The 23,194-nt window shown below is 54.5% G+C and overlaps 3 protein-coding genes across 3 annotated transcripts; 1 reads left to right on the plus strand and 2 right to left on the minus strand.

The window, feature by feature from the left end:
• Positions 1-413: 413 nt before the first annotated feature.
• Positions 414-2,348, minus strand: CNTF (ciliary neurotrophic factor). Its single transcript, XM_042862603.1, has 3 exons — positions 2,151-2,348; positions 1,788-2,071; positions 414-1,664 (listed from the first exon to the last, which is right to left on the minus strand). Exons 2-3 carry the CDS (start codon positions 1,899-1,901, stop codon positions 1,191-1,193), a joined length of 588 nt encoding a protein of 195 aa, XP_042718537.1. The 5' UTR covers positions 1,902-2,071; positions 2,151-2,348; the 3' UTR covers positions 414-1,190.
• Positions 2,349-2,732: 384 nt separating this feature from the next.
• Positions 2,733-17,006, minus strand: ZFP91 (ZFP91 zinc finger protein, atypical E3 ubiquitin ligase). Its single transcript, XM_042862591.1, has 11 exons — positions 16,639-17,006; positions 16,454-16,479; positions 11,044-11,259; positions 10,756-10,792; positions 10,253-10,342; positions 9,650-9,772; positions 7,779-7,829; positions 7,228-7,306; positions 6,855-6,969; positions 6,259-6,358; positions 2,733-5,918 (listed from the first exon to the last, which is right to left on the minus strand). The coding sequence occupies exons 1-11, from the start codon at positions 17,004-17,006 to the stop codon at positions 5,408-5,410; spliced, it is 1,716 nt and encodes a 571-aa protein (XP_042718525.1). The 3' UTR covers positions 2,733-5,407.
• A 2,136-nt stretch (positions 17,007-19,142) lies between these two features.
• On the plus strand, positions 19,143-23,160 carry LPXN (leupaxin). Its single transcript, XM_042868884.1, has 9 exons — positions 19,143-19,295; positions 19,881-20,029; positions 20,139-20,194; positions 20,492-20,597; positions 20,669-20,824; positions 20,893-21,066; positions 21,132-21,213; positions 21,322-21,470; positions 22,182-23,160. Exons 1-9 carry the CDS (start codon positions 19,283-19,285, stop codon positions 22,446-22,448), a joined length of 1,152 nt encoding a protein of 383 aa, XP_042724818.1. The 5' UTR covers positions 19,143-19,282; the 3' UTR covers positions 22,449-23,160.
• Positions 23,161-23,194: the final 34 nt, after the last annotated feature.

Here is a 23,194-nt window from a genome sequence, read left to right on the forward strand (position 1 = left end):
AGGGCAGCCCCTGTCCTACATGCCCAACAAGCACCACAACAGCCTCACCCTCCAGCCCCCTCCGGCTGTACAGACACTGCTGGTGCTGGGGCGGAACTGTGCCAGGAACTTCCAGCACCCGCTGGGACAAAGGCACTTTGTGCAGGGCCAGTGGCATGGCTGTGCCTCACGATGTGCCCCAGGGAACAGGAACCCCCTACAGCGTGTTGCTCTTGGGGTCGAAGAGAAGGCAGAGCCACACAGGGACAGGGGATAACGTTGCAGCTGTACCTCCCCTGTGAGCCCTCTGCAGCTTTCTCTCGCGTCCTTCTCACCCGCACCATTCCTTCACACTCCTCCCAGACCTCTCACTCTCCTGCCACAAAGAAAAGTACTTCATTAGGAATAAGGCAGCCCAGCCAGTCCGGCCCCCAAGAAGTCACAGCACCCCAGTGGCTCTCCACATGCTTTATTTGCTCAGCATCCACCACAGCCACCCTGGAAGAAAACAGTGGCCAACAGTGGCTGTTCGCTTCTCCCTCTCCAGTCTTAAAACAGCTCCCAGAGGCAAGAAGCCTCTGGCAGAGGGTCTTTCCAGTCAGCCTTCTATATAAATACCTTCTCTATACCCTGTCCGACCAGCTAAGAAATGCCATCCGGCTCAAATCCCACTCCCCTCCTGAGAACGGCCCCAAGCAGTCAGAGCAGAAATTCAGCACGCAGAACACACAGGCAGGGTGGGAGCTGTGCAGGAGCGGAGAGAAAAGGGAGCACCTGAACGAGGCAAAGCCTCAGACCTTGCAGAGAGGGGGACAATTCCTGAGCCACCTTTCACCAGGTGGTGCCTCCACATCGCTCTCACCCCTGCAATAACCCCGAGGCAGCTCCCCTCCTCCAGAAGCATCACCCGGCCATCAGGAGACAGCAGCAACCCGGTCCCACAGAACAGGACGGCCCTGCACAGCACACCGGGAGTCATGGCTTCCAGGCCATGGTGGGGTTGCGGGTCGTCCACAAGGCCCACCTCGCCAGGAGTTCCCTCCCTGTACCTAAGTTTCCACCACAGGGAAAGGGGCCCATTAGGAAGCAGAAGGGCCCTGGTTAGTAGCGTGGCCCCTTCGCTCCCGGAAGCTCCCGCGCCTGTCAGCAGCCCCGCACAGAGATGGGCCCCCAGCTAAGCCCTGTCTGGGCCGGGGCTCCCCACACCTCCATCACTGGCTCTCGGGCAGACCCAGCGCTGTGCCACTGCCTGGGCCGTGCTTGGAGAGCTGCCGCAGGTCCCGCACCGACCTGACGGCCCACTGGGCCAGCTCCCGCAGCACCCCCAGGCCCCGCAGCTTCTGCTCAAAGAGGCTGAGGCGTGGGGGTGCAGGGGGCTCGGAGCCCTCCTCAGCGGGGGCCCCGCGGCTCTCCAGCTCCAGCAGCTCCTCCAGGTGGTAGGCAAAGGCCGAGACCTGCAGCAGCACGGCCGCCAGCGCCGGGCCCAGCTCAGCATCGGCGTCTCCCAGCTGCTCCCGCTGCTCCTCCAGCATCTGTGCCAGCAGTGTGCGGAAGGCCCGGTAGGCTGCCAGGTTGTCCAGGAGGCGCTGGGTGCCGGTCTGCTCTGCCCAGCGCTCTGCCGCTGCCGCCGGCACCCCATCCACCGCCGCCACGCTGATGGAGGCGTCCAGGCCCTGCCGCTCCACCTGCGGGACAGACAGCTGGGATGGATGCCGGCATAAGGGTGGCCTCCAGCATCCCGCCCTGAGGAGTCTCGCGGCAGCAGCCTCCCGCCTGCACTCCCAGCTCCGAGAGCAGGGCAAACTCACGTAGATGTCCAGGAGGTCGGTGACGTCTGAGCGCATCTTCCTGGCCAGGCGGATGCCGCGGCTGCACAGGTCGTGGTGCCGGAGAGTGGCTGAAGGGGTGTCTGCTGCCGCCATGGCCCAGGCGGCCGTCCCAGACTCACGGCGCAGTGCCCGCGCAGCCCCGGGAGGACAATCCCTTGCTGAGCTGGTGCATTCCAGCCGGGAGCTCTGCTCACGCGTCCGCTGGCCCGGCTCTCCCCCTCTTCCGCGCCTGGGGCCTGGCACGACACTGCAGATTCCCGCCTCTGGGATCAACAGCAACAGATTATTTCCCTAATTCCCCACGCTTTGCCACTCTAAGCTTGTCGCCCAAAATGCTCTCACCCGGCAGCGACAGGCTCCTTCCCCGCGGCACAACGAGCCCCGCTCTAATCCCTGGCTCAGGCCGGAGCACGGGAAACCGCTGCCGGGAAGAGGTGAGCAGAGCCGGGACGTTGCTCAACAGCTCAGCCCAGGCAGCAGGCTGGGGCCGGAGCAAGGCGCAGCGCTGGGGACAGAGCGAGGCCCAGCCGGGGGCTAGGATACCCCTCACTCTACAGCCTGACCCCAGCAGCCGCCTCCCTCCTTTTTCCTCAAGGCGGTGGGAGCCCCCGGACACCCCTACCCCAGAGGTATGTCCCACAGCAGCAGCCCCTCAGCACGAGTACCACACACAAACAGCCCTTGGGGTTGGTTTGTTTTCCTCAATACATTTATTTTGGTTACGTGTTACCCAGATGAAAAGAAAAACAGAGTAGAAAAGCAGCTTCCCTTGGCCACCACAGCAGCACCCAGCACCAGGCACCACAGCCCCCACAGGGCCCCCATAACCTGCACCCATCTCCTCCTACATCTCAGGGTTTTTACTGGGGTCAGGGCCCCGGCTTCCTTTCCAGGAAGGAGAACAATAAAATAAATACAGGGGAAAAAAATACAAAAAAAGTTTATTGCAAACTACTACAATAATTTATTGAAGCAAACTGCATGCGAGTGAAGGAGAGACACGCAGAGGAGGAGCTGCAGGAGGGCTGTGTCAGTTGTAGCGTTTGAGACAGAGAAAGGAGTTACATCAGACTCTGCCGCACTGAGGGCGAGCACGCTGTGGTTAGAAGACAGACAGGCAACTTGCTGAGACAGAAAAAAAAAAAAGGGAAGCAATGAGGGCATGGGAGGGTAAGGCAGGGACCAGAGGGGTTCAGGCCAGGAGCAACACAGGAGGCAAACGAGCCACTCAGTCCTGCACCCCACAGCACGTAGCAGTGCTTGGGGCAGGGGAAGGACGAGGCCTCGCCTCCTGGCCAAGCCCGGCATTGCATCACCAGCTGCAAGCAAGCTCCTGACCCAAAAGCATTCATTTTAGTGTCAGAGAGCAAACCCCAATCTCTCCCATTTCATTTAGTGTTCTGTGCAAGGCTCTGCCTGCCACGCAACGCTCCCTGGAGTGGTGGCAGGGCACGTGAAGCAGCTCCCAACTTGGGGGATCGATCTGCAGCTGCCAGCTGGCATGGCACAGTGCAAGCTGCGTGCTCCCCTCCTTAATTCCCCTGGATAGAAGAGCCACACTGCTGGGGATGAACCCACCTCTGTGCACTGCATGGTGCCCCTTCAGTTAGCAGTGCTTCACAAAGGGAATTCCAGCTTGACCCAAGCAAGAAGCAGGCCATGCCAGCTAAAGCAACTGCTTTGTTTAGTGTACTCCCACACCACCGTGCCAGGAGTGCTGTGCTCAGCCTTCCACTCACCCTCCAGCTCACACACACAGGAGCCACAGTACAGGACCAGCGAACGCCCACACCCAGGGCACAGACCAACACAGAGCATCCCTGCAACAGCAGCGCTCTGCCTTGCTCCAACACAGACTTCAATGTCAGTGGGAAGGGAAAGGGGAAATCAGGACAAGTGGCCCAGTAAGTGCTGTCAGACTTTGGGCTACAGCTGGATTTCCAGGCAGCACAGGCGACAGAGTGGGCGTTTGGAGTCAGTTTCCTGTCAAAACTTTCCAATTCAATTCCGTGTTTTATTGCTGATCTCCAGACCCCAGATACTTGACTTTGCCTGGCTGCTGTTACAGACCGGTTCTGCTGAACTCAGGCTTGGACAAAGCACTTCAGCTCTGTTCCCAGCACATAAACACAACTGAAAAAACAAGTAAACTGACAGAAAGCCCAGGTTATTGGTCACCTCTTCCAAACACACAAAGAATTCAAGGCCACCTAGTCTCCACACACAGCTTCAGATAACAGAGCAAAAAGATCCGAGCCTAAAGACCAGATGTCATTTCCTATGCAAATTCTTCCACAGGCTCTGAGCTGTCCTAACACACCAGCAGGCAATGACCACCCCAGGGAGCAGAGATGGCTGAGCACAAGAGAGGGGCTCAGCGCAGCACACCCCATTGCAGAGGCACGGACAAACCGACAGCCTCTACTCCCACATCAGCCCACTGCCTTGGATAGATGAGCTAAAGACAACCATACCCGATCTCTGCAGAGGAGCACCACTGTCCTGGGCCATGAGAACAAGTATCCTGACTAATGCTGTCCTTCCTGGCAAGGCGAGGGAGTAAGGGGAGCAAAAAGAGCTGAGCTGGGAGGGAAGGAGGGAGATGAGAGGCGGTTGTGCCATCACTCACCTCATCCTCCTGCTAAAACGCTGCTGCAAGGACTCCACTGCTCTTCTCTGGGGCTCTCCCTCTGCTCTGGAAAGCCATGAGGTCTGACTGCAGCACGCTGCTTTCACCCCAGCTCTCCGAGCTGCTGTTACATGGCATGCACACTCCCTGCGGCTCTCTGGTGGGAAGGAGCCTGCTGGGAAGCAGCCTGAACCCCTGCCACCCCACCCGCCAAGAACATAACTAAAAAATACCGACCCTTTTATCAATAAATAAGGAATCTCGTTACCACAACACAAAAACGAAACATGTTCAAAGTGCAAATTACTGTCGTCAAACCGGGATGCTCCTCCTTGCCTCTCCCACGCAGGGCTCCCGTAGCCCCCGGGCCTCTCCAAGCAAACATGATCTATGAGCCAGGGCGTTCCCTCTGCTTCCTGCCAGGGATGGGGCCAAGTGTGGTGGGGGACAGGGACTCCTTCGCAGCCTGCCCCGCTGAGGGGGCCTAAAGTGCCGAGCCAAACTCCCAGCCCCGGGATGAAGAGTGAGGCTGCGAGGACTAGAGTTGCAGAAATGCATAGAAGTGGGACCACGGGGCAAAAAGGGAGTCCTAAGAAACTTCTCCAGAGCACACCAAATGCTTCCTAGCTTGCAAACAGGGCCAGGTCAAAGAGCCAGAAAGGCATCTACTTCGGGGTAGAGCGAAGGGTTTCAGCCTTCCCCCTCCCTCGGAGAAATCTGTCACTCAGTCCAACTTGCTCTGGTAATGGCAGCGCGCGCCCCTTTTCTGCAAAGGAGCTGTGGGAGACAGAAGTGGTTGGGAGAAAGAGGATGTGCTGTGATCCACGCTGAGGGGAGCAGACCCTTCGGTTACTTACTAGTATTTTAAGTTTTGTTTAACTTTTCTCTCTTTCAATGCGTCTCCATTTTTTTTTTTTTTTCCTTTTAAATAGAGTCCAAACAGTCCCAGCACCCACGTGCTCCCCACCCACTAGGGTCCAGTGGAGTCTGAATCTTCGATGAGCACCTCCGTGGTGGCTCCCAGGATCTCTGTGTTCATCACCAGCCCTTCAGGGTTGGCGCTGCTGCCGCTGCCTACAAAGAGCTTGCCGTCAGCCACCAGGCTCACACGCTCCGCCCCGCCGCAGTACGTCTTCGGCATCCCATCGGGGTTCAGCAGCAGGCAGTCGGTCGGGGCAGTGCTGCCCAGGGGGTCAGGAAGAAGAGGGAGGCCCTGGCCATCGGTGGGCGGCGCGATGGCCTCGGGGTTAGTGCCCAGAATGTCAGTGCTGGTGATCAGGGCACCCGCGTTGGCCGCCAGTGCTTCAGCAATAAGCACTTCTGGGTGGCTTTTGGCTTTGTGGGCCACGACACTGTCCTTCTTCTCAAATTTCTTGCCGCAAATGTTGCAGGAGAACTGGTAGAAGGAGTCCGCATCGTGTTTCTTCATGTGCCAGTTGAGGGAAGCTTTCTGCCGGCATGTGAATCCACAGATCTCACACCTGGGGAAGGGAGAAAGGGGAGGTCACAACACAGCAACATCGGCACACGTCTGTGGAAACTGCTGGAGCAACGAGGCAGCCCAGGAAAAGAATGGGCTCTGATCAACACAGGCTGTCACTGTAGTGCCAGCTCTTCCTGTTATATCACTCATGCTCCTCAGATCTCTGCTGAGGCACTGCCTCGAGGACCAAGCAGCACTTCAAACGCTCCCACAGAGGTGCGTTTCAAGAGGGCCAGGACTGCACAAGTAGGTTCCAGCCCTGACTTCAGAGCTGCCCTTGCGCTCGGTGTGCATGTATCTAGGGGTCGCTCAAAGGAGGAGAGCCAAAAAGTACTCACTGCAAGGGCTTCTCGCCTGTATGGATCATTCGGTGCACCGCCAAGTTATGAGAGCTCTTAAACGCCCGGGCACAGTACTCACAGATGTAGTCCCTTTGATCTGAAAAGCAACACCAGCCAGAGCATTACTCTCCTGCAGACCTGCTCCCTCTCCCTGCTCTCATGTGCTGCAGGTAAAGCCGCCCACAAAGCAGCAGAAGCAGAAATGCTGGGAGGCCTGCAGGCACAGCAAAGGAAGTGGCATCCCACAAGACACCACAGTAGCTTGATCTGGAGAGCTAAGGCGTGATAGAAGAGTCTTAATCCATTCTGACCAATACTGAAGGAGTGGTAAATTAGGATAAAGCTTGGCTTGTTTGATTGTTGGCAATACTTGCAACGATACTTGCCAGTGGGTGAATTAGGAACTCTATAGCCCATTTCTGTCATTCCCTTAGAAGATGGTAACACAGAAGGGAATATTACCCTGCCATTGCTGCACATCCCTACCGTTTGCTCACCTTCACTCCCACCTCAAGCCGTGGGCATTTTTCTTTTTGCCTCCCTGCACTGTTCACCAACCCAGCAAGAAGCCAAGATCCTCCTCCTCCCCATACCTGTGTGGTGCTTGGCATGCCGCAGGAGCTGCTTCTGCAGTCGGAAGAGCCGACCACAGGAGGGATGGGGACACACATACTTTTTCTTCAGCAAGTGTTGGTACTTGATGTGATGCTGAGAAAGAAAAGCGAAAGGCTGTAAGCTCTCTTTTTGATTGGCTAAGGAGGAGGCTGAGGCACACTGATCCCAGGTGGCCCCTTGGCAGGGCATCAAACACCAGTCACTAACAAGACACCCTTACATGCAGAGGAGAAAGCCCAATGAATGTAGACATCCAGTAACAGGACAGACACAGAGACATGTGGCCTGATGCAAACTGCCATTCCCTGCCCTCACACAGACAGCATTCAAGAAGTAGAAAATCCCAAATACCTGCAGGTAACGCGGGTGGGCCAGGACTGTGCCACAGCCTTCCATCTCACAGCGGACGTACTGTATTGGAGGCTTCTTCCTAGGAGGTCAGTAAGAAAATGAGCAGTGATCAGCTGACACATCTGAGGGGAGGACAGCAGCCAGATGAGCGAATGTGAGTGCAGCTCAGTAATGTGAGAGCAAGGGATTATTGCTCCAGTATTCCCAATGAGCTGTGCTGACAGACTTTGGCCAAGAGCCCCCTCTGCTTCTAGCAAGACATGAGGGCTCACACAAGGACTAAGAAAACCCCAGAGGATGCCAGGCTCCCCAAAACCCCTGCACACCGCCATGGCAGGAATCCAGCCAGATGGGGAAAAACAGCTGGGAAGAAAGCAAACCCAACATCCATAGGGAAAAAGGAATGAAAGCAGGGGAGCCAACATATGTCACTATTTCCTTCTTTTCTTTAAGGCTGATTTTTGTATTGTGTGAGAGAGGTGCCTTTTGAAACAATTGACAGCTCTGTGCATGACACAAAGGAACTGAACTGAGTAGAGGGGATCACTTACCTTCTCTTGGGCAACCTTGGGCTCTTGTCATCTTTTCTTCTCCGTCCTCTCCTATAGCATATAATAGAGTTACAGACAAAATTGTAGGAGGCTTCTTTACACTGGCACTAGGCAGAGGTTTTCAGCTGAGTGCCATAATACTACAGAACTCCTCTACAGTTTTGGGCTGAAAAGTAACATTGCACCCAGCAACTCAAAGTTAACCACCACCCACTCTGGATCAAAATGCCTGAAGAGTTTCAAAGGAAAGCCTGCACAATAGATGGGCAGGTTTCCCTCAAGCAGACATCACACGCTTCACATTTTTCTTTTACATCTGTCAATGTCCAAGTTATTTGCAGTCCTTGATTATATTCAGGCCTTTCCAAGCTGCACATGAGCACACAAGATTCTGCTCTCCTAAGTTCCTGCTGTAGACAGTTAGCGAATTATTGCCTCATTAACTGCAAGCCCAAGAAAAATCAATCAAGAATAAGTTTGATGCAGATTCAGAGGAAGGCAATGTTCTCAAGAAATAAGTGCTTTGTGTGGTTTGCTCTCACAAGACCTCCCATTTCCTAATGCATTTTTAATAAACATATAATTTTGCCAACACAGTCCAGAACTGATGGTGCCCTCTATTTCCTCTGCTCTGTTGGGTAACATTTCATGCCATGTGAAAAACATCAGCCTGCGTGGCTAGGAAGGAGGGCACTGATGACCTAGCAGCTATTTTTCAGCCCTCTGAACTAACTAGAGCAGCTTGCACACCTGTCAAGACAAATCTATGCCCTGATCAGACCTGTGTTTACATGTACAATATATCTTCCCAAGCAACACCTCTGCCCAGAAGATTGCGCCTGCTTGATCACATTGCTGCTCCAAGACACCTAGTGCAGATTGATTAATTCTTTTCTAGCCCATACTGAGACATTTTACTGATGGCGAGACCGTGCCAGTAAACAAGCTGAGCAGGCACTCGGCATTCAAGCCAAGCCTTCAGGAGCAGCACAGGTTTTCTTACATGCAAAAAAAAGTGTCTGATCCAAACAACACAACCACAAGCCTCAGAAAGCCTCACGTGGCATTAAAAAAAAAAAAAACAAACAACAAAATCTTCGCAAAAATACTTCTCTCCAATGTCAATCAGCCTTGCTGCAGCTTAGAAGCAGCATGAGAAACTGAAACGAAAGTGTGCAAAGCCCCACGCTGCTACCAGCAGAGGGAGCTCCTTTTGTTCCCATTTCTCATAGAGGAGATCAAGTGCAAAAGCTGTTTTTTTCCTCTATCCCAAACAATGGCTTTGACCCAAACGCATAAATGCAGCCTCCTGCAGCTGCAGCACTGAAGCACACCCAGGTAGGTATTCTGAGGCTCCACTCCAAGCACCAGTGATGACCAGGCAGCTTCAGTTGGTGCTCTCTGTTTCTCCAAAAGGAGGGATAACACAGCTGGTTTTCCTGAGCTCTGGTGCATAAATCCCCAGTGTACCAAGAGGAGGTTTCCCACATGACATGTATGAAGTACTCTACCTCTGGGCACACACTGGAAGAGCTCTGGCCTTCCCAGACTAGCTTTCTAACACACTTCAGACTGCTGAGTTTTAAAATCTCTACAGTATTTCACACAGTGTGGCCGTATCCAGGCAGGCTGACAAAGCCCCAGCATGGAAAAACACTGCCTCAACTAAATGAAAACATCACTTCTTACTTTCCCTTGCCAATCATGAGCAGGACACTAGGAAACAGTGCTTCAGTCAGAGCAAGAGGCTCTGCCCTATTATCTTTCAGGACCAGAGGGGAAAAACAACAACAACAACACTGTTGTATGCTAGCAAGAATGCAACATACACTGTACATGCTGGTACATATAACTGCAGAATTTTTACTCACTTCCTTGGTGGTTCTTCATCTTCCCGAAACTCACTCTCTTCTTTTACCTCTACTTTAATCTCCTTCTGTTTCTCTTTTTCTTCTTTTCCCTTGCCAGCTTTTCTCCTTTGCTTTGGAGCTTCCCTACAAAGACACAAACACAATGTATTACTCCAATATTAATTGGTATCTATTTAAAGATACCCTCATGCCTCTGTCTTCCTCTGAGCCTCTACACCTCTGGCTTGCTGTAACTGGTTCTCCACCATATTAGCACCAAGGGCTGTCTCTCCTTCCATACTCTTTAAAAAGCACTGTCCACTCCTTACAAACAGGCAAAATCTGGATAGGAGTTCATGTTTTAATCAAATCCCACTTCTGAGCAGAAGTGGGATGGAGGTCTAAGGATGCACCTGACTGTCAACAGGGCTCTAAAAGCTTCAGACCACCTGAGAAAAAACGTTCCCAAGAGGTGAGGTAGATAGGGAACACACTGAACTCAGTGGGAGCTACTCCATGTCAGCAACTAGCATGGTTTCTCCGGGTCACATTAAGCTAGTTCAACTAAGAGATCACAGTTACGTTTTTAATCTAAAGACACAATAAGTAGGTAATCTATTATACTTTTCGAGATGGGGCTTGTAGGTTTCATCTCTTGGATCATCTTTGAAGGGAACTTCTTCCTCACTGGCAAGGATCTCCTCCTCATCATCACTGCCAGGAGAAAAGGAGAACAGAGGAGTTAAGCAGAGACAATTGAAGCACTACTGCAAGAATATATATGCAATTTCCCATAGAATGGGAAAGACATGCAGCAATTTTCATCCCTTGTTTGCACTAAGGAGCACAGGTAGGCAGAGTAGCATCCTGTTGAGAACAGCTACAGCACCCGCTGCACAGGGAACAAAGCTTCCAAAGCTCCACATTGACCAAACCCAATTCTCCAGTATCTCCTGACACCTGCAGCCCATCAGCAATCCAAGCTGAAAATGTGAAGGGCCAGGACTGCACGAGAACACAGCTGCCACCCCTCTCACAGACCGTGCCACAAGCACTTGAAAAACTGCTCATATGTTGTTTTCTTGACACTAAACGCAAAGAACTGCCGCAAAAATAAAGTTTCCTACCTGATTCCAGCTGGAGACTGATGCTCTTCTGTGACCTCTGAAAGGAAAAGTCACCATTAGGTTTCAACCTGCGTTCGCTGCAGTGAGCTCATCTGTCTCAAGATACCTCCGCCGACATTCAGCGCCAGGAGTGCTGGTGGCAGAAGGCACTCGTGACAAAGCAGCACCACACCTGGAGCAGCCACAGTCAGCGCACAGCTCACCGAGCTGCACCCACACGCAGCTCCCTTCACAGGTTCCCACCAGTTGCCTATCTTCAGGCGCCTCACACCACTGCTTCCCACATACCGTATTCCAGCTGGTCGGTGTTCGGTTCCGACTTGCAGACGAGCTGCAGGGAGCCAGTCTTGGACCTGGAGGCACGCGAGTTCTCGGCTTCACGCTGGCGGGCGGCAGTGGCCGACCTGCTGCTGCGCCAGCTCCTGCTGGGCCGGGCTGTGCTGACTGGAGAGCCCTGGCTGAGGGCAGGGGAAACCTCCTCCTCCTCCTTCTCTTCTTTGGGATCTGAAACACCATTGAAATCTCACTGTTAATCAACGAGCAGTTTCAGAAGCTCCCCATAGTTAAGGTCTCGTTTGGAGAAACCCCTACGCACACGCTTAATCTGAAGTGTACGTTTGGTAACAATCCTGAGGAACCTCAGCTGGATGCTTCTGGTCTCGTGCTGGAGCGAAAAGCATCACAAGCGCCGTCAGGTCTGCCTGCTCATTTAGTGCTTCTACAGGTGGTTTCTCTTTGGCTGATGGCTCACCTCCAAATACATTTTGGCAGGACAACAGAACCAACTAAAATGTGCATGCGAGCAAGTTCATCTCTTTAAAAATTAAAATTCCAAGTACAGTTCACCTGATCTCACTTCCTGGTGGTTGCTGGAACACCGGGCCTTAACACACTCAAATGCGTTTTGACATTTCACCAACAACGTGCTAAAGGAATCCATCCTGAGGAGCTAGCCAGGCTCTGTGCTCCAGCTCTCTCCAGCTCTGCCGCTGCGTTAGCACACTGGCACAGGGCCTGAGCCAGGCTCAGCTCTGAGACACTCCTCTCACTGACATCCATTTGCATGGCTGTGTGGCCTTCCCCAGAGGGCAGCCAGGCACGGGGAGAGGGGCTGGATGCCAAGCCGTGTTGCTGTGCTTCCCCAGAGGGCTTCTGGACGTGAGCTCCACGCTGAACCCACACTCAGTAGGGAACAGAGGCCCCCTGATGTCCCCTGCCCAATCAGCTCTTCTCTCATTTACTACCAAATCTTTGTGATAGAACCTCTGGTAAGCTGCTTGTTTGGGGCCCCTCCCCAGGCTCTCATTAACAGAGGTGGAGCGACCAACCTTTGACTGAAAAAATATGATTGGAATACAGAATATAAAGCCTCAAAACAGCAACTAAGTCTGATGCTTTACATACACAAAGCCACCTTCATTACAAAACATGAACTATGCCTTCTCTCTGCCTTCCTGGTTGCGTGGACCTCAGCACCAACTACACTTACTTTATGCTTTTAATCCTAATTCTGAACACCCTTAGTTTTCTGAACACCAGACCAAATTCAGAGACACGTGGAAACCATTCTCTAGCATTCTTCCCATAGAGCACCACTATTCTACACACACACTGCTGCCCTCGAAAGACATTTACTCCCTTGGCAGATCAGGAATTTGGCTGATTTCTTGGTAAGAGCTGATATTTTCTACATTATACACAGAGTTGAAGCAGACCTCTATCAGAACACGATCCTACAAAGCACACCACAGACACAGCTCACCCAGCAGTTTTGCTCCACTTCTCTGAAGGTGTGAACGAGCCTTTTCCTGTGACACTTTCACCCCCACTTCAGCACCGTCTAGCAGATTTGCTGCTTTTTTATACACACTGTGAATACTTCTGTGCCTCTGAGAAAACGCAGTAAGAGGTGCTCCCTTCACTGATTACACCTTACAGTAATTAACATTCCTCCTCGGACACCACACTTAACCTGGTGAAATCCCTCTCCTCCTACCAATGCACCTTTGCAGAAAGCCACATGCTCCTCAGTTAACAGGTTTTGGCTAATTAGAGCAAGAAGCAAGATAAATGGAACACATGTTGATATTAAAGATAATCAGGCTCTGTTCTTTCAACCAAAAAGGTTGCTGCTCTAATCTCTCCAGACTGAAACAGAGGGAGAAGTTTAAATGAAAAGGCTGCTGTTGACTCTGCATTTGATGTGCATAAACTTGTTAACACCATCAGCTCTGGCTAACAGCAGCTTCTGCAGTAGGTCCCTGCCCTCCCAATAAGGCACCTGGAAAATGGATTGTACGCCAGCATCCTGTTATTTCCTTGCAAGTGGCAACAGCAGTGACGGACACCAGGTCACAAGAACTGCAAATCCAGAGGACAAATAAGAGCATGAGGTGATGGATATCAAAGCACCTCTGGTGAGAAACAAAAAACGCAGGGAGCATTGCTTCTCAGATCAGCTGTCACAAAGCAAATGATGGGCCTCCCTTCTGGCAGCAACTCCAGATTAAGACCCAGCGCTGCTGTCACTTTCCCAAATCCCATTTCACAGGGCAGTGGGCAGCAGAAGCTGTGACCTGGCCAAGCTGCTGTGCCAAGGAATGCTCCTGCACTCACTCCCTGCAACTCCCCAATACCGATGCTATCTATCTACCTCCTTCAGTAGCCTCTGCAAAAATCAGCTGCAGGAACTGGGTGGGCGCCAGCATCTTACAGAAAATCATTCAAGAGATATGGGGAAAATCCTCTTCTTAAAGTCCTACCAGTCCTTCTCATCTAATCTTGGGAGTTTTTCCTACCTTGAACTCCCCTTAAACAGTAACTCTGTGACAAGCAGCTGTATTCTGAGGTGCTTTCACCATTCTGCTGATCCTCCCCAACTGCCTTTCAACTAACAGCATCTAGGGTGCAAAACACACAGATTAGCAACAGACCTTAATTTAGCAGGCATCAACCATCCTTCCATGATATGATCTCTTAAGAAAACATTAGACAGTGACAGAAGGGAAAGCTGAGAGGCAATGAGATGCAGAGATGGAGCTCTGCTGTAGTGGATTGGAGAAGCAAATGAAAACACTCCGGGGAGGAGCTTACGCAAAGAACATCTATCCTCACTCAACACGCTGGCCATCACAGCCCATGGCACTCTTGGGAATAAGCACAGGCTCTTGCACACTCAGTAACTACGTCCCTAGAGCACAACACACAGGGATATCCAATCAAAGAAAGCCTCTCTATCTCAGAACCCGTATCAGTTTGTTCGATGTGTAACAGCATTGCCACAAACCAAACAAAAGGTATAAATCCCAAAGTCCTGCAGACAAACTCATCCTTACCCTAAATCATAAATCAGAATCCTCACACCTTCAGGTGCCTTGCTTCTGTGTCACTCCCTGAGACCCCACAGCGTTTTCTTTATGGGAGGCTTCTGCGAGAACAGGGCACCTGCTGCATCCAGCAATATAAGAAATGAAGCAGTAAGCACCATAAGCACGTCTGTGACTGATAGAGAGGTGACAAGGGCTGGAGCAGTAAACACACATCCCACATCCAACAACTGAAGAAAAACAAAGTCCCGGGCACGTACCAAACACTCGCTGTCAAGAGCAGAAAATCCAAACAAACTGCACTCCCTTAACACCCATCAACAGCTCTTTCCTCAGAGAGCTTCCAGCCGTCTCCTGAGGACTCGATGACACGGTGGCCACGCTGCTCCATACATGGGGAGAGACAAGCGGATGGCCACAGCCATGGAAGGGTCATCTTTCTCTGATACTCCACCACGACATCTCAGAAGTGGGTTCCACCACCTGCTGCCATGGCTCAAAGAACCACAGGAAGTGCTCAGCTCACAGTTTGGTAATAGAAGGGCATGGAGTTTGTTCATAAAATACATATTCCAATAATTCAAGTTATTCAGGCCAAACAGAATCGAGAATTATTTCCACAAGAGCACACGTGTCACAGAGCACCCAATGTGGCATACACTGCACAACTATACAAGTCCATTTTTAAGCTGAGATTAAATGTACTCCTTCTGAAAGTAATATCTCTATAGAAACACATTAGGGAAATATTGCAATTGCGTGACTAAGCAGCCAGGAAACACAACTGCTGTGGCTGGCAGCACAGCTGCTCTCATGCATACGGGCATGGCAACAACCACGCACTGTGGCACACCACAGCATTGACTTTACCCTCCTGCAATCTCCCCATCAGACCCACAGAGATGGACCTTTAGAAACAACACACAGCACTTCACCTGCCAGAATCCAGAGGCTCCTCACTGCCAGAAGCCTTGCCATGCAGGGAGAACTGCTGTCTGCTCGTACCTCATTGGGCTCCTTCACACATTTTATGCTGAAGGCAAAAAGAGGGGACCAGGGTAGAGCTCCCCTCCTGCACACACGTGACCTGTCTGCAAGGAATGCACCTTCACCACTCTGTTTTCATGCCTTTCCAGAGAAGGACACAAAAGAAATGTAATAAATCCTTCTTCCGCTCTCACATCCAAGGTCAGTTAGGACTCCTGGAGCCTCACCTTTAAGAAGGTACTCCATCAGAGAGACAGCAAACCTGTGAAATGTGCCCCTTCCAAGAACATCCCAAGAACTGGGGTAAGAACGAGACTACCCCATTTTGTATGCTTTGGTGTATTCAAAACACTGGTAAGAACCATCAAAATATGTTGTTAGCACTTCCCTGCACACACCAAGTGGCAGTGCCATGACACTGTTATATGTTGCAGCAACTTTTTTTCACCCAGAAGAATGAAGAGGATGAAGTTTTTACTGCATGAAAGGATGAGCAGAGCATCTCGAGCAGTAAACACACATGGGCTCTGTGCTCAGCACACTTTAGTTAGTTCTGCAAAACCACGCCTTGTCAGCTAGAATTGTGACAGATTCCACCCAAGAGGAATAAAGTTGTAATGCTGTAAGATTTATAGAACTATAAGGGCAGACTTCAAATTCTAGGTACAAACTGCAAACAAGAACTGAAAAGCTCCAGTAGGAAAAGTGAACCCATTCTCACAGCAACACAACATTCCTTGTTGTTTCTTCCTGTTATAATTCTCCTGTGCCAGATCATGTGGAGGGACAGATATTCTGCCACTGATCATGCTGCTGCCAAGACCTGCTTCATAGCAGTCATTAAGACACTGTTATCTCTCCCTCCAAAATCTCAACAAGTTGCACTTGATGATCCTTACGGGTCACTTCCAGCTCAGAATATTCAACAATTCTATGATCCCTGCGGAAGCAGCAAGGCACAAGATTCACCACTGCTACACACCGCAAGGCCAGAGAAGGTAAGTAGCTGCATGCCACCTGCACACGTCTGGCACGTGTCCCTGCACACCTACACCTCTACTCTGAACAGCCCAGTGCAGATGTGAGTCCAGGTGACCCAGCAGCTGCTCAGGGGCTGGCAGACCACAGCGCAGCGGGCTGCACTTCTGCTAGCAGAGGGATACCCTAGTGGTTATTTGGAAGAACAAAGTTTTTGCAAGTTGGACACACGTGAGCAGCACAGGAAGCTTACGGCAGTTCCACAGCTCTGAGAGAAACCTTGGAAAGGAACTGCATGCCCCCACACACCGGGGCTTTCTCCTAAAGGAAGCTCCAGCAGACACGTGGCTGCCTGCATGGGAGAGCCCCGCTTTTAGCACAGCACACAGGACACACCGGGCTCTTACCTTTGCCAGCAGCTTTATCCGTGCACCTGGGGAAAACAAAAGTAGGGCGTAAGAGCCAGCTCCCAACGCTCCGCGCTGCACCTGCGGGACCACCCCAGGCACAGCCCCGGAACACAGCCACCCCACCGCACCCCCGAACCGGAGCGGGGCCGCCCGGGACATAGGACGGGGAAGGCCGCACTTACCCAGCACGGGGCGCTCCCTTCCTGGCGGCGGGCGGCGCCTCGGCGGCGGGCTGCTCCGCGGCGGCGGGTCGGGCCCCAGGGCTGCTCCGCCGGCGCCGGGGATACTCGGCCTTACGGCGGCGGGAGGCGGCGGCTCCCCCCGCGGCCCGGCTCCGCTCCCGGCCGCCCCTCAGCACCCGGCCGCCGCCGCCGCCACTCTCCTCCCCCTGCTCGGCGGCGGCTGCAGACGGGCGACGGCGTCCCGATGGCGGCGCGGGTTTCTCGGCCGCGGGCGGCGGAACCTGGGCGGGCTGTTGCTGCTGCTGCTGTTGCTGCGGCTGCTCCTGCTGCTGCTCGGCGCCCGCCGGCTGCTCGGCGCCCGCCGGCATCGGGACGGCGAGCGGACGGGCAGCGTCTCCGCGCCGCTCCCGCCCGCCCCACAAACCTCACACCGCCCCACTCCGGGCTCTCACCCAATCACAGCCCGGCCTCCGCGTTCACGCGGGGCCGCCCAGCGCCCCGCCCCCTCCCGGCACCCACCAATCCGCAAGGCCCAAGTGAGAACTCCCCGCCCCGCGGCTCCGCCTCCCCCGGCCCTCCCGCCTTTCTCCGCCGCTCGCGCGCTGCCCAGCCAATAGAGGCTCTGTTTGCGGCAGGGCCCGCCCCCACTCTGCCGCGCGGCCAATCGGCGTGCGGCTCCCCGCGCAGGCGCGGCCGCACTCTCTCTCCCGCCTCCACCTTCCCTCCCCCCCCTCCGGCCTGCCCCGCCGTGCCGCCCGCCCGAGCGCGGCCCCTCCGGCTCCCGCTCTGCCGTCCCGTCGCCCGGCCCGCCCGGCCGCCCGCCCGGCCCGGCTGCCGTCGCCCGGTCCTCGGCCCTCGCCGGGTTTCCTACCGCCGCCGCTGCCCGCTCCCCTCCGGCTGCCCCCGAGTCCCCTCGCCCGGCGGGCGGGACCGGGCAGGGGGAACCGTTCTCTCGCCCTCGCCCCGCGCGGCCGCTCCCTGCAGACGGGATGCGGCGCCGCTCGCGGGCGCGGTGGGGCCCGGTGGCGAGCCCTGGTCGGGGGCTGTCGCTTCTCCTTTAAGAAAAAAAAAAACGCCCCGTCGGGCGGCGGGTGAAAGTCGGTGACAAAATGGCGGCCGGCGCAAGGGGGGCGGGGCCAGCGCGATGAGCTCCGCCCACTTCCGTCGGGTCTCCGCGCATGCGCTCGGCCTGCCGGGAATTGTAGTCCAGCTGGGCGCTGGCGCGGCCAGGCCGGAAGTGGGCGCGGGGCACGCTGGGGGCTGCGGGCTGTCCGCCGCGCTTGCCTGCGGGGTTGTGTCGAACCGTCCTGCCTTAAGCAGGCCTGGGTTGGCCTTTGGCGTTTAATTCCGGTCTATCAGTCGACAGAGGGGCTGTGAGAGTGCTCAATAACCTGTTGTACTGTGGAGAACCACAGCCTGATTCCTTCTGGCAAGACCCCAAGCTGTGGGGAGGAGGTGCCCGTCCTGATGCCAGAGCTTCTCTGGGTTAATTGCTCCTTTGTAGGCAGGGCATGAGATTGCTTAATACTCATCAAAATGGCTTGGCTAAAGCACTGTGAACATACAGCTCAGCTCAGGACGGCTCAGCCATCTGCATCCACCGAGCCTGAGTTTTATAACATTACAGCTTCAGGTGCTTCATTGCAATAGAGGCCGTATCTGCACTGAGGGGACAGTCAAATCACTGAGATGCCTACAAATAACCCAAGACCTTCTGCAGACAGGAAGGTTCTTTTCTTTCAAAAAGGGAAGTGTCTGACAACCACGCTGCTTCAGAGCCACAGTAAGAGTGTAACCACCCACACTCCTCTTGCCCTTGGGTGGCTCTTGTAATGCTTGCCCTGAAACAAGCTGTGGAGCCTGGGGTTTGGCTCCCGTGCAGCTTTTCCTGAGACAGCACCCTGCTGAATGTCCTTGCTGTGGGACGGTAACAAAAGAGCTGTCACCAGCGTGGAGAATGTCAGTAACTAAATGAACCTTGGTGTGCTAGCTTGGTACAAAAGGGCTTAATTCAGCACCGGTGGCTGAGCTGGTTACAAATGGTTGCTGGTTCCAAATGCTGGGGCTGAAATGGAGGAGGTGGCAGCAGAGATGTGATGCCAGGGAATGTGGGAGGGAGATCAAAGAGATCCCCATGGCATGGGAGGGATGGCAGAATGAGGCTGTAGCAGGATGAGATGTGTTACTGCAGGAGAAGTAGTAGGGAGCCATGGGCTCTGCCAGAATGGCAAGTACCATTTGCTCCCATAGCTTTGCAGCAGCTTTGGAACCATCCAAAGGGGGCTAGCAAGGATGCAGTGTGGGTGCCCTCTCCATGAAGGCACAGATGTGCTGGGAGGATGCAGGGGTGCCTGCTGCACATGGGGATGCCATCTCTGCCATGTAGTGCTGGTGGATCCCAGCAGACGACCACAAGGAAGCCAGGTTCCTTGTCAAGTCAGGAGCCCCTTTGTCAGCCACTGCTCACTTTGTTTCCTTTCTGGCCCCAGCCTTCATCACTTGTTACTTGTTGCATGTGATGCGCAACCCACAAAGGAAGAAGCCCAGCGATGAACCCTAGTGTCAGGGGTGGAGGCAAGGCTGGGAGCGGAACTGAGCACTGGTGCAGCCCAGCCTGCTGCTCGCACTGCCCTGCAGAGGCAGGATGGAGGATTTAGGTAAGCTGGGTCGCTCTAGTGCTGGGGAAGGCTGAACCGGCCCCGTGGCCAGGCTCGCTGCAGGGTCCTGTCCTGGTGGGCTGGAGAGCTTCATCTTTCTTGCATTGCTTGGGCAGGTGGGGGTGGCACAAAGGGGACGGCAGCAGGGCTGCTCCTCATCTCGGGGGACAGACTGGCAGTTGAACTTTGCCAAAAATGGAGACTGCTCAAAGGCAGGAAGCGGGCTTCAGTGACGGTGCAATCTTGTCTGTGCACAGTGGGGCCCAACAGCCTGCTGAGAAAGGCAGCACCATGAACAGGGGTGCCCTGGCCCCAGGCAGGGAGATGGGGCCCAGGGGACAGCTGCCAGGGGTGCCTGTCACCATGTCCTGTCCTGACAGTGGCAAGCTGAAAGTAGAAAGGGCTTTATCCATATGGATATCCCACCACTCTGAGGCACAGGAAGCACCAAGGGTGAACTTTCCTGTGCCAGGGTTGTGCTTAAAAAAACTACAGGGTGATAGATGTCCCTTTGTAAGCTAGAAGCAGCTTACGCCTGGGGCACAGAGAGGGGCAACGGATTCCTATTTGCATCTCTCCGTGCAGATGCATTGCTGGCAGAGCTGGAGCAGAGCTCCAAGCCGGCCCCAACGAGCTACATGTTGCTGACACCCAGCAGCAGGCAGCAGGACGCACCTCCAGGCAAGCCCCCAGCTTCCAGCAACCAGAAACCACTTACATCAGCAGCCCCAAAGGTAATGCCTGGGGCCTGGGAAGGCCCTGCTCAGCCCACAAAAGCGGTGGGAGTGCTGGGTGAGTGCTGAAAGGTGCTGGGGGCTCAGCCACAGGGATTTGTCCTTTCAGGTGCCACTGCCACCTCGGTCTCAGCCTTCAGGCAAAAGTTTGGAATCTGTGTACAGGTAAAATACAGCCATGAGATGGCAGAGCCATTGGGGTTACCCCTTCCTTAGTTCAGACACACTCACCTGGCTTCCTCAATGTCTCCACAAAAACCAAGTCCTTCTGTGAGCCGGGGTGAGGGGGTCACATCCTGCTGTGCCTGCTGCCAGGGTAGGGGGTGGGCTTCCAGTATGTCCCCTACCATGGCTCATGGGGACGGAGCAGCTTTTTTGGGGTGAAGGGAAGATGCTCTGTCCCACATGCTCCTCAGTCTTAGGGGTGAAACTGCAGTACCTATTGCTCTCTGCTGTGCCCAGCAGCCCCATGCCGACCCCACAAGCACTGCCTGCTTCACCAGAACCCACAGCGGCCGCCCGGCAGCTGGATGAGCTCCTGGCTGACCTGGGCCAGATGCAAAGCAAGGTAAGCTGCATCCTGAGGCAGGCAGCATGGGGTAGACTGGAGCCCATCCCTCACCTACCCCATCCCAGCAGCTGGCAGCGGTGGGGCAAGGAGCCGGAGCGCCGGCAGCCCCTGAACACTTGCTGGATCACATGCTGGGTGGCCTGACGCGGGACCTGCAGGAGCTGGGCATCACCGCTGCTCCTGCCGCTGCCTGTGCCGCCTGCCACAAGCCCATCGCCGGCAAGGTGAGCCATGGGGTGGAGCGTGGGGCTCACAGCAGCCCCCAGGTCCCTCACTCATCTCTATCGTGCAGATGTTCACGGCCCTAGGCGAAACCTGGCACCCCGAGCACTTCACCTGTGCCTGTTGTGGGCAGGAGCTGGGCGGGAGGCCCTTCTTTGAGCGTGGGGGGCAGGCGTACTGCGAGGAGGACTACCACCAGGCCTTCTCCCCACGCTGCGCCTACTGCGCTGGACCCATCCGCGAGGTAAGCACGGCCCTGCCCACCTCTGCACCCCGGTACCCAGCGCTTCACCTCTCCTGTGCCCACAGAAAGTCCTCACCGCCATGGACCAGACCTGGCACCCCGAGCACTTCTTCTGCGCCCACTGCGGGAAGGTGTTTGGAGATGATGGTTTGTATCGAGGGGACATCCCCCTGCTCCCCACCCCATCACCCTGTCTGGCACCTGCATCTCTCTATCTCAGTCCTTCTTTAGTCCATCCCACTGCCTTCTTCGCAGGGTTCCATGAGCGTGGTGGGAAACCCTACTGCTTCCAGGACTTCGTGGTCCTCTTTGCCCCCAAGTGCCAGGGCTGTGAGCGGCCGCTGACGGATAACTACCTGTCGGCCCTGCAGGGTGTCTGGCATCCCGAGTGCTTCGTCTGTGCGGTGAGTGGGCAGCAGGACAGAGGGATGCAGGGCAGGTGCATCCTCAAAGTCATGCCAGCCTTCTCCCTTTAACTACTTGGCTGAGAGATGGCTGAATGCAAGCCAGCAGCGTGCCCAGGTGGCCATCAGGATCCTGGCTTGTATCAGCAACAGCACAGCCAGCAGGAGCAGGGAGCTGATCCTCGCCCTGTACTTGGCTCTGGTGGGGCTGCACCTCCAGTGCTGTGGTCAGTTTGGGGCCCCTTACCAGAAGAAGGACACAGAGCATGTCCAGAGAAGGACAGTGATGCTGTGAGGGGTCTGGAGCACAGCTCTGATGGGGCATGGCTGAGGGAGCTGTGGTGGTTCAGACTGGAGGAGGCTCAGGGGAGACTTTATTGCTCTCTACATTGACCTGAAGAGAGGTAGTGAGGAGAGAGGGGTTGGTCTCTTTTCTCGGATAACATTGAAAGGATGAGGGGGAATAGCCTCAAGTTGCACTAGGGAAGGTTCAAGCTGGCTATTAGGCAAAATTTATTCTCAAGAAAGTGGTGATGCAGTGGCACAGGCAGCCCAGAGAGGTGATGGAGTCACCATCGCTAGAGATGTTCAAGAAGCATGTGGATATGGCACTGAGGGACATGCCTGAGTATGCATAGTGGGAATGAGGCGGCAGCAGGACTAGGCGATTTTAGAGGTCTTTACCAACCTTAAAGGCTCTCTCCCCCACAGGACTGCTTGAGCAGCTTCACCAACGGCTCCTTCTTCGAACTGGAGGGCCGGCCCTACTGCGAGCTGCACTTCCACCAGCGGCAGGGCAGCGTGTGCCACGGCTGTGGGCACCCCATCACCGGCCGCTGCATCACAGCCGCCGGGCGCAAGTACCACCCCGAGCACTTCATCTGCGCCTACTGCCTGAGCCAGCTGCACAAAGGCACCTTCCGTGAGCACGGGGACAAGATGTACTGCCAGGCCTGCCACGACAAGCTCTTCCTTTGAGCTCCAAGTTCTGTGCTTCTAGGAGCTGCTTTGCTTGGCTTCCCTGTCATCAGCACCAAGAGCATTGCCCCTGCGGAGCCAAAGATCCCTAGGATTGTACCCCTCTCAGCATCCCCAGCGCTGCCCCAGCTGAAGCAAACACTGCTTCTTGTCCCACCCCTCCACAACCACAGCATTGTTCCTTTCGTACGCGACAGTCCTGCCCTTACACCCACAAAACCCCAGCTTTCACTTGAGCAGGCTTCCCTCAGCCACTTCTCTTACACTGTCGTTGCCAGTTTAAAAAAATTGCTTAAGAAGAAATTTCTATTTCTCAAGTTGTGCAAATAAATATAAGCCAACTATGTGCTAGATTGTGTAGAGCTGAAATGCAGGAAGAGGCACAGCAGGAGAAAGCTGTACTCTGGGGCTACGCAGTGCTTCAGCTCCTCCCATTACTGTCTTTCAGCAGACACCAACCGCAGTGGCTGATGTCCAGCTGAGTAGGACAGCCTGAGCTGTAAAGCTAAGAAAGAAAGGTGGCAGCCTCACCTCCAACACACACCAACAGAAGGACACACTTTAAAAACTTTATTTATATAAAAAAATCATTTTGTTTGAAAAGCGTTACAAGAGTGTGCACAGGAATCAGACAAGGAACAGTGGGGTGCTCCTGCCCCCTCCACCCTCACCCTGCAGCCAGCTCCCCTGCCCTGCACAGGAGAGGAGGGAAGGGGGAAGCTTGGTTTTGTGGTTTGTTTTTTTTT

Source organism: Lagopus leucura, unplaced genomic scaffold, assembly GCF_019238085.1.
Source record: "Lagopus leucura isolate 7727_CA_CO unplaced genomic scaffold, USGS_WTPT01 Super-Scaffold_1, whole genome shotgun sequence".
Taxonomy (NCBI): Eukaryota; Metazoa; Chordata; class Aves; order Galliformes; family Phasianidae; genus Lagopus; species Lagopus leucura.